The sequence below is a fragment of the Tachypleus tridentatus genome, chromosome 12 (assembly GCF_004210375.1).
Source record: "Tachypleus tridentatus isolate NWPU-2018 chromosome 12, ASM421037v1, whole genome shotgun sequence".
Taxonomy (NCBI): domain Eukaryota; kingdom Metazoa; phylum Arthropoda; class Merostomata; order Xiphosura; family Limulidae; genus Tachypleus; species Tachypleus tridentatus.
In genome coordinates this window covers 96990015-97000909 of record NC_134836.1, presented here as the reverse complement: position 1 = coordinate 97000909, position 10895 = coordinate 96990015, and the positions used below count along the sequence as shown (strand labels likewise).

The window sequence follows — 10895 nt, the reverse complement described above, 5'->3', positions numbered from 1 at the left end:
TTTAGCAGTGCAAGACTAGAGGCAGGGCAGCTAGTCATCACCACCCACCGCCAACTCTTGTGCTACTCTTTTACAAACGAGTAGTAGGATTGGCTGTCACATTATAATAACGTCACGGCCAAAAGTTGCGAGTATGTTTGGTGTGACGTGTATTTGTATCCGCAATCCTCAGATAACCAGTTGAATGCCTTAACTATCTCGCCATGCCGGCCTTAGGTATTTCTTAAACTTACAAGTTTACGACATATTGGTTATTACAAATACTTTACAAGTATAAGCAATAGGTCTTTCTTAAACATATTGCTTGCACTTGTAAAGTATTTGTAATAACCAATACGTCGTAAACTTACAAAACACTTCTATTACGTTTATCTCAATAATTTATTACAATTATTGTTATTCCCTGACATTTAATTATCAAGCTTGTCAAATGATAATCTAAATAGAACAAATAAGAGCATTAGCAATAGTTAGGACAATTTAACTGTCAATTAACAGAAGATAAACTTAGTTTTATTTAATGACAAACTTTATATTGTTAGTTTTCTCAAGTAGTTCGTACTGAAGTATTGTATTATCTGAAATACTACATGAATTGCTCCAAACATATCTGTTTTGAAATTCAAATTATGAATGAAACAAAATGTTGTTTTGGGGGTAAAATTAGAGTTCTGTACATTGCAGTAAAATGTCAGCCGTCGTGTAGTCCACATTATAAATAATGAAAAACTGGGCTACATGAAACAACCTAAAGCCCAATAGCTCGTGCGTCTTCGTATGCGCACGTAATTTTGATTTACGAAAAGTGGGGCACTGGGATTTAAAGAGAAAGGAGGAGACATCATAGAATACCGCCTTCCTATTCTACATTCTGTGAGCGAGTGCCTCAGTATATAAGACACAAGCGCCCTCGCATCACTTGCATTTTCTTTGTTAATTTAAACCAGGATTTAGAACACAGAATTCTCTTTTTGCCTTTTTATTAGGGGAATTTGTGCAATAGTAAATTGTTTATCTGCTTGGTGACCACTCTTGTTGTGTACAGGTATTTGATCTTCATTTTCTTAAATCCACAAAACTCTGATAAAAGGCGCTCTTGTATCTTTGAAGAAAGATATATGTCTCGGTGAGTAGTAAAACAAGAAATATTATTTAGTCGATTTAAGATATAGGTGTTATTAACTGAATCCTTCAGATAATTCAAAAATTATTTACTATGATGAAAAACAGAAAACGAGAAACTAAATCCCGCAAGTATTTATTTAAATATATTTTCTTGTAATCTAGAGAAATAATAATAATATGAAAATGTCATCTCCTGATAATTATGACGAAGCAGCCATTAACTTTGTTACTTATATAATGTTTCTCGGATAAACCCTCCTCTAGCTAGAGATTACTCAGCTATCTTTTGATTCTCAAAGTATTCTTATTTACAGTGCAGAAAGCAGTAAAGTTCATGAGCTTTCTGTTACAGTGACCATTCTTATTTACAGTGCAGGAAGCAGTAAAGTTCATGAGCTTTCTGTTACAGTGATCATTCTTATTTACAGTGCAGGAAGCAGTAAAGTTCATGAGCTTTCTGTTACAGTGATCATTTCATTCAGTATATTTCTTTTTTTAATTTCGCGTAAAGCTACACGAGGGCTACCTGCGCTAGCTGTCCCTAATTTAGCAGTGTAAGACCAGAGGGAAGGAAACTAGTCATCACCACCCACCATCAACTCTTGGGTTACTCTTTTACCAACGAATAGTAGGATTGACCGTCACATAATAACGCCCCCACAACTGAAACGGCGAGCATGTTTGGTGTGTCGGGGATTTGAACCTGTGACCCTCAGATTACGAGTCGATTGCCCTAACCACCTGGCAATTCCGGGCCGTCATTTTATTAAGATAATATGTTTTTCTAGCATAAAACTGTACAATGGGCTATCGACAAGATATCCTTACAGAGACAAAATCTTGAACTTTAGAATTATAGTTGACAAACTGGCGTTACTGATTGTCCACTTACACTGGTATATATGTAGTAGTGTAAGTGTTGTTACCCCTAACGACTAGATACTAAAGAGAATTATAATACTTTTAGTTAATCTCCAGTATTATAACTAAAGGCTACTGTATTTCTCACAGTTATACTTGAAGGGATTACTAATTCCTGAAATATTTATATCTAGCAATGCTCGAAAGGAAAGTGTGATAAAGTATAAATATAACACTTGAATATAATTACCCAGAAGGGTGGAGTCTTTGGTCAATGGCCTATTAATCCAACACCACCGCATCTCTGTTTTATTTTTGGGTTATTCTTTCAATGTAACATATAACTTATACGTACATTCAACTAACTACCTATGTTTCAGAGAACACCTCTTTAGGGTTAGTGCCTTTTTTATCCAGCAGTTTCGATGCATCTGGTAAGCTATTACAATGTGCCCGTGGGCTATGCCTAAATTTCGTGAATAATAATAAGTTTAATTCCACAGAAGTAGCTGTAGACGATCATTTACAACTCATGGAAATGTATGAAAATTATCCAGCTTTTCATATGCATGTTGAGATAGTTCGAGAACTGCATTTTCGTGATAAGTAGACAAACTTCTGCTCTGCATAACTGACTAATTTGTAAGTGATGTAGATTAAAAACAAGCATTTAGAAAATGTGAGTCTTAAATTTTCTACCTGGAAACGGAAAAAGTTGCGTGGTTTTCAGGATAATAACGAGTTTCAAAGCTACATGTCAAACTAATTCGAGCATTGTCTTCTACCACAAAGTGAAAACCCCAATTATGAAGGAAAAACCTCGGACCGAAAACGACATTAGTGTTCCTTCTGGCATTGATCTCTTATTATTAGATGAAGATTTCTTGTTGAAGGGAGCTCAGAAGACAGAGGTTTACAAGCTTGCTTTAAGCCAAATTTCTAAATCAGCATTTGTGATTATGTATGTGTCTTCTTATAACGAAGCCACACTGGGTTATCTGCTGAGTTCACCAAGAGGAATCGAACCCCCGATTTTAGAGTTACAAGTTTGTAGACTTATCGCTGTATTAGCGGGGGGGATTATGGTTATGAGACAGATGTTTAAAAAACTAGAACCACATCAGTTCTACTCCAACAAAAACTGTCAAGTCTTCTAATGTATACTCTGGAGTCAGAACTCTATCCTTAACGTGCAAACGTGTTTTCTTGAGCTCCAATAGAAATTTATTTTGAACTAGTAATAGGAAGAATTTCTGTGAATAACGTTAGTTTTTAACTATGTTATATTTTTGTAGTTTACGTCCTTTGTTAAATTTTAAAATAAATAGGCGGAAATTAAGGAACTTTGATTAATTTGTCGACTTGTAACATGGCCTACAGTGAAAAACAATCACGGAAAGTGAAAGTTAGATAAAAGAAAAAGAATGGAAGTAATAAAGATGAAAAAATGGATTTGGAAACATGAAACACAATAATTTCAGATAATGAATGAAGATATGAAACAGAAAGTGCAAGGTGGAACTAATGTCAGATAATGAATGAAGATATGAAACAGAAAGTGCAAGGTGGAATTAATGTCAGACAATGAATCAAGATATGAAACAGAAAGTGCAAGGTGGAACGTATTTAAGAAAGTGCCGAAGCTTAAGAAATCACTTATAATTACTAAAAGTAAAAATCCAGAAGAAATAAACGAAAGTAAAATCGAGCAAAGAAAACAAAATAGTTACTTAAATTTGTCACCTATAGTTATCTAAAATGTTCCAAAAGATTAAATTAAAATTAAAGTAGCCAGGAAAATTACAAAATTCTTCCCAGATTTGAAAATTAAAGTTTCTAAGAGGTTGAGAAATGTAGATATTGTTTAATTTTGAATTTCGAGCTACACGAGGGCTATCTGTACTAGCCCTCCCTCATTTAGCAGCGTAAGAGAAAAGGCCAACTCTAGGGCAACTTTTTTATCAACAAATAGTGGGATTGACCCGTTACATTCTAACGTTCCAACGACTGAAAGGGTGAGCATTTTGGTGTGACGGAGATTCGATCCTGCGATCCTCATATAACGAATCCAGTGCCCTAACCACCTGGCAATGAAGATATCTTTATTAAAACTGATGAAGAGAGAACGTTTGGGAAATTATTAGAACGTTGGCCTTGTATCATTGTAAGATTGCCATATAAAATACAGGGACAAAGAGCTGTTCTCGTAAAAGGCGTAAGTTACACAATAATGCCAGAAGGCATAATAAAAGGATTTAAGAGTCAGGGGGTGAATTATTGTAAAGAAGAGAGAGTTAAAAGCAGAACAACAAGCGAGAAAACAATTACTACTAAAGTATTTTTAGTAACATTAAAAATTTCAGCACTTCTATCAAAAATGGATTAACTGTTGAACATTTATACTACAAAGTAGAAGAATGAAAGAGCTTTTCCACCATCACCTATTATACCTCAGTGCTTTAAGTGCTAGAAGTTTGGGTGTATGACATGTGAATGTGTGACCACAACAAAGTGTGTAGTCCTAGGACATTCAAGAAAACGTGCACAACAATTGCCAAAGAAACATTATACGGCCCGGCATGGCCAAGCGTGTTAAGGCGTTCGACTCGTAATCCGAGGGTCGCGGGTTCGAATCCTGCTCGCACCAAACATGCTCGCCCTTTCAGCCGTGGGGGCATTATAATGTGACGGGCAATCCCACTATTCGTTGGTAAAAAGAGTAGCCCAAGAATTGGCGGTGGGTGGTGATGACTAGATGCTTTCCCTCTAGTTTTACACTGCTAAATTAGAGAAGGCTAGCGCAGATAGCTCTCGTGTAGCTTTGTGCGAAATTCACAAACAAATAAAACAAGAAACATTAAATCAAATGTGAGCCAAGTTATGTTAACTTAGGATATAAGTGACCTGAAAAACAAGCTTTTTATTGAAATAACCATTATCTTACTGAAGTTTCAATTGAGACTAGAGATTCATAAACTAGCGGTAGTGATATAGTTAAAAATATTTGTGATACCATACGGAATCATATTGATTTAATTTTGGAAACAAAGGTAATGAGAGAAAACCCTTTGAACCAACAAATTTTCTAATTTGTATAAAAGATAGACATATCTGGAAACAGGATTTAGGTCTGTTAATGTTAGCCGAAAAATATAAATACGAGACCAAATAAATAAGTGAAATTAATTCAGTTGAAAACGTCGTGTTAACTATTGTTTTATGGATTAATTACAAGAAATTAACTATTGTAAATTTATATATACCGCTTTACAATGTCCAGATAAAACTTTATTTTCGAAATTATATTATTACAATAAACCATTAATAATAAACAGAGGTTTAAATAGCAAACATACAGCATAGAGTTGTAAAAAAATAGCATAAGTGGTAATTATTTAATTGATATAATATATAATTTTTATTGTTGTCATAGTGACGAGTCCGACACACTGGATTACGCCATTACAACTAATAAATATTATGATCATATTAAATCATTTTATTGGGTAATAACGTTAACAGTGAACTTTTACCTGTAATAACTTATCTCAAAAAAAATTTAAGTGAGAAGTTAAAAATTTTAAACACAATTTTAAAAAAGCAAATTGAGATAAATTTAATGACGCTATTATTGATAAAAATTTGAAAGATTATAATTTTCGTGATGACGAGAAACCCACTTGAAGTAAAAGTTAAATTTTGTTAATCCGATGATGACCTAAGAAGATTGTTTTCTACTTTATTTTAATGAAAATTTTATTACCAATACCAGCCTTCTTGAGATACAGGTTGTAATTTTACATTTCACATAATAAAGAAGAAATAGATAAGTATATTCAGATAATTTATAACAGTTTTAAAACAGCTATCGATATTAGTATTCCTGAAACACATCCTCTTCACGAAAAACAATATAAATGAACCTTCACAGAATGAATCACAATCGATTTTAAAATTAAAAGACAATTTAGAAGTCAATATAGGAAAGAAAAAGTAGCTTTGTCAAACAACTATTTAACAAACAACAGAAAATGGCCAAACATTTTATTAAATCACAGAAATATAATAACTTTTGTAAGGACCTAGACAATCATAAGAGATAATAAGAATTTTTGGAAGAAATTTTAAAAATGTATAAATGAAGAATAAAATAACGATACTGGTAATTATTTAAATTTAAAATATGATTATGTTCATAAACTAGAGGAAAAGTTTTCTATTAACATCAAAGATCATCATGTAATTCATGAAATTAACAACCCTTTTGTTGGCATAGATGAAGTTTTTATTAAATAAGAACATGGATTTTCGTTCGACGGTATTCAATATATCATGATTAAACGATGTAATGAAATAATAATTAAATAAATAACTAATTTGCTTAACCTATCCTTAAAGTCAGGGTATATTTCCATAAATTGGAAAAAAGTATTATAACAATGATCCCAAAAACAAATAAGATTAATAGTGATCCGTCTAATTATATGCCTATAAGTCTGATTAGTTGTGTTTTTAGAGTTTTTGAAAAAGTAGCTAACAGCAGATTGTTGGAGTTTCTGAAAAAATAAAATGTTAAATATATGTAAAATTTGTTCCAAGAAACAACACTCAACTTCTGAACAAGTGGTTATGCTTACGTAGTCTGTGATAGATGGATATGATAAAAAACATCCAACTGGAGCTGTCTTATGTCCAACGGCTAAATTTAAAAATTATTTCTTATTTCAAACTACCTTTCGTATTAATAAAATGGATTAAAACGTTATTTATAATAGATCAAACTATATTAAAGTTAACAATATTGAATCAGAAGTTTTTAAGCCTTATGTAGGAGTACCTCAAGATAAGGTTGTAAGTCTGTTGTTCTTTTGTATGTATTCGAATAATATTCCATGTCAAATAAGTTTTAATGGAAATATTAACATTGTCCAATATGCTGATGGTATCACATACTGGGTAATTATTTTTAGTTATTACATTATTAACTTACAACTGGCTCTAGTGGATTTGGAATTATAGTGCAATTTATGGATAATATACTTAAACCCAGATAAAACTAAGATAATTGTCTTCTGTCGGGAAAATGACGGCACAAAATATAATATCACAAACAAAGAAAATAACAAATTAAAATATAAAATAAATAAACTGCCAAAGTGGAAAAGTAATATATTTAAGTGTCATTTACAAAAGAACAATGAACTGGAAAGATCACGTTTAATATATATAGTAAAACATGTTGGGTCATAGTAAATATCTTAACAAAAATAGCTGGTAAATATAATGGGTGTACTACTAAAACAATAATTAAAATTTATATACATGTTTAATAGATTGTGCTGGGATGGTCTGGTCAAATGTCAATTTAAACAGTATTAAAACTCTGCAAACAGTTCAAAACTATGTCTTAGGGTTAGCAACAAGATCACCCATTTGTACAACCGCTAGTTTTCTGTGTTCAAACATCGTTTTAAATTATTACAAGAAATGGAGGGGTTCAACTCTATTAAAATAATTAAAAACAAATAAAGTTTAGTAGAATAAATAAATACGATTCTCCCTTCAGTATATTTTATTGAATTAAATTTGAAGTTTCATTAATTTTCTTTTTATATCTGTGAACTTTTTATGTTTTCTAAATACATTATACTTTATTTTTTAAATTGTATCTTATACTTTAATTATATTTATTTATTTGAACATTAAATATATATTATGTTATTTTATTGTCATTTTTTAAAATTTTTATTGTAATAATTAAATTTGATCTATCAATCACATTCAGACAGAAAAGAGCAGATACAAAACTTGAGAAAACTAATACAGAAAATAATATTGTAAACGATGTATACATAGCAATGTTCTTAAAGATTTTGTTTGTTTGTTTGTTTTGAATTTCGTACACACCTACACGAGAACTGTCTGCGCTAGTCGTCCCTAATTTAGCAGTGTAATACTAGAGGAAAAGCAGTTAGTCATCACCGCCAACTGCCAACTCTTGGGCTACTCTTTTACCAACGAATAATGGGATTGATCGTCACATTATAACTTTCCCCCATGGCTGAAATAACGAGCATGTTTGGTGCGACTGGGATTCGAACCAGCAAACCTCAGATTACTAGTCGAACGCCTTAATCCACCTGGCTATGCCGGGCCCGTTCTTAAAAAAGCCTTCTACAAATGGCGACTTTATTGTTGTCCACACATAGTTTCTTTTTTGTTTTGTTTTTCAGTGGGACAGTGGTAAATCTACAGATTTAAAACGCTAAAATCAGAGATCAGATTATCCACTGTGAACACAGCAGATCGCTCAATGAGGTTTTGCTCTGAGACTGACGAACAGGATTTTTTAATTAATTTATTTTTTGTCATTTTGAACCACCTCTGCAGACAGAGAGGCAACTTGTTTTGTAGGTTATTTTAAAATTCATATGAACTAAGACTCCGAAATTTTATTAAGTTACTTTAAACCTTTCCTTAGACCTTTTAATAAGTTCAGGAATTTCTTGATAGTAAATTATTCGGTACACGCTAGCAAGGTGATATTTTCCCGCAAGGGCAAACATCATCGACCTATTTTCTTTGATACTAGTTGATTTGTATTAGTTCTGTGCTTATTTTGTGTTGAGCGTTTGCTTAATATTATTACGTGTCAGATCAAGATGATAGTAAATACATGTATATATATGTGTGAGTGTATAAATATATATATATATAATTTTTCCCTGGTGGTATAGCGGCATGTTTGCGGACTCACAACGTTAAAAACCGGGTTTCTATACCCCTGGAAGAGCACTGATAGCCCATTGTGTGGCTTTGTGCTTAACTTTAAATAAACAATATACATATATTGCAGTAATACTATATAGTTTACAAGTCCTGTGTACATGTTTTCTTTTTTCCTCCTTGAATTTCTTAATTTACATATATTTACACGTGTCTTCTTTCTTCTTCCTTGTGACCTAGTTTATTAATTACTATCAAAATCACTATCCTGAAATAATTTCTCTTTATATGTCAAACTAAAGTTCATAAGCACGTATTGTTCTAGTTTCATGTAGTTTGTGTTTGTTTAACATACAGTAACGAAAACAATCAGTTAATTCGTAGACAGACTGCTTCTTTGTTGATGATGAGAAACCCACTTGAAATAAAAATGTATCTCAGAACGGCTGGTATGGATTTAACACTTTTATGGATAAGCAAAGAACAATGTTTCGACCTTCTTCGGTCATCTTCAGGTTGTCCTATCAATCTGCTTATCAATAAAAGTGTTAATACCCATACCAGACGTTCTGAGATACAAACTGCTTCTTCGAGTTAACCATGTGAGAATAATTTTATTTTCTCCTTTTAAAGTGTTTCTTTCATTGTTATAGAAATCACTGTAATAAAAATTTAGCATTTCGTATTTAGAATGTACGGTTTTCTGAATAATGTCCTAAAACACTTTATAATATTTTCTTACGCTTAGAAGTAATATGTTGATATTGAAATGAAGTAACTTATGTACAGCACAATATTAAATATACATGACACAAATCTTAAAATAAGCAAAAATAAATAAACCAAGATATAATAACCACAATCTGAATATCTGGCATCACAGATGTTTTGATAAATATAGCAATACAAGCCACAAAAAACACATAAATACAATTTCTACATTTGTAACCTAAGTATTGCCAACCATCACACACTACATATTTAAGAACTTTTTACTTGTTAAGATAGGAAAAAGTGGAGTAAGACGGTCCCCTTCAGTAAAATGGCTAACTCTGTATACAATTAGCTGCAGCCACAGTCAGTTGTATTTGACTATCTTCACAGGACTCCTACAGCTCAAATGTAAATGATCAAAATACCCCCTCAATCTTTTGTGTCCTTTCTCCTTGATGGCTCAGCCACAAGTCTGAATATTAACAACGTGTTTGAAGCCCTGCATAGCCGGGTAGTTAAGGCGTTCGACTCCCCTTCACATCATACATGCTTGACCTTTTAACCGTGGGGGCGTTATAAAGTTCGGTCACTCCCACTATTCGTTGGTAAAAGAGTAGCCCAAAAGTTGGGGGTGGGTGATGATGACTTATGCACTTACAGTGCTAAATCAGGGACGGCTGACGCAGATAGCCCTCGTGTAGCTTTGCGAAATATTCGAAAAACAAACAACGGGTTTCGATATTAGCAGTGGGGAAAGTACAAATAGCCTATGGTGTAACTTTGCTTAAAAAACTAGTAAAAATCTATTTGTTGTTGTTGTTTTTCCACAACTCTGATATAAGGTAAGAACCTTTTAATTTTTTATGGTAACAAAATTAATATTTCAGGACACTTCACTTTGTTGATTACAAAACCTGAGTAATATTAGACAACCGCATATGCTGTAAAAGAAACACAGTTTAAGGTTATTCATTATTTGAAAACGTGAGACTGTTCGGTAATAAGTGGTTCAGGGTAAGATGCCACCCAACGCTAGTGACGAATACCACGGCCTTAGGCTTAAACCATAATATATGTTATTATCCCACGCTAATAACAACATTTTGTTTCGCAGTTTTCTGGGATAATGCGCAACTTGCGCATGACCTTACCGATTACTAATGGGAGCATTTGTGTGATGATTTAACTTATTTAAATGCAGTTTATATAGTTTGTTTGGAATTAATCAGAATGCCACACAATGGGTATCAAAACCTGTTGTCTAGCGTAGTAGGTCCGCAAACATATGTAGTTCTTAAATGTATCATTTATTTCAAATTGCACTTGTTACGAATGTTCGTATTATAATTTATCATGGAGAAGTCTCAGATTTATTAGGTTACATAAGTTAACGTATTACTATTTCACATAACCGGAACTTTATTTTAATTTAGAAGTTAATTAAATTGTTAAAATGTATTAACTTTATG

General features: G+C 32.5%; 1 protein-coding gene across 2 annotated transcripts in view; it reads left to right on the top strand.

The window, feature by feature from the left end:
* The first annotated feature begins 920 nt into the window (after nucleotides 1-920).
* Nucleotides 921-10895, top strand: part of LOC143234089 (salivary peroxidase/catechol oxidase-like) — a 63642-nt gene continuing 53667 nt past the window's right edge. For both annotated transcript variants that reach the window (XM_076471145.1, XM_076471144.1), the window contains exon 1: nucleotides 921-1126. Coding sequence is in view for 1 of the 2 variants with exons in the window: in XM_076471144.1 (XP_076327259.1) it covers nucleotides 1119-1126 (8 nt within the window). In the remaining variant the exon portion in view is untranslated. The remainder of the gene's footprint in view (nucleotides 1127-10895) is intronic.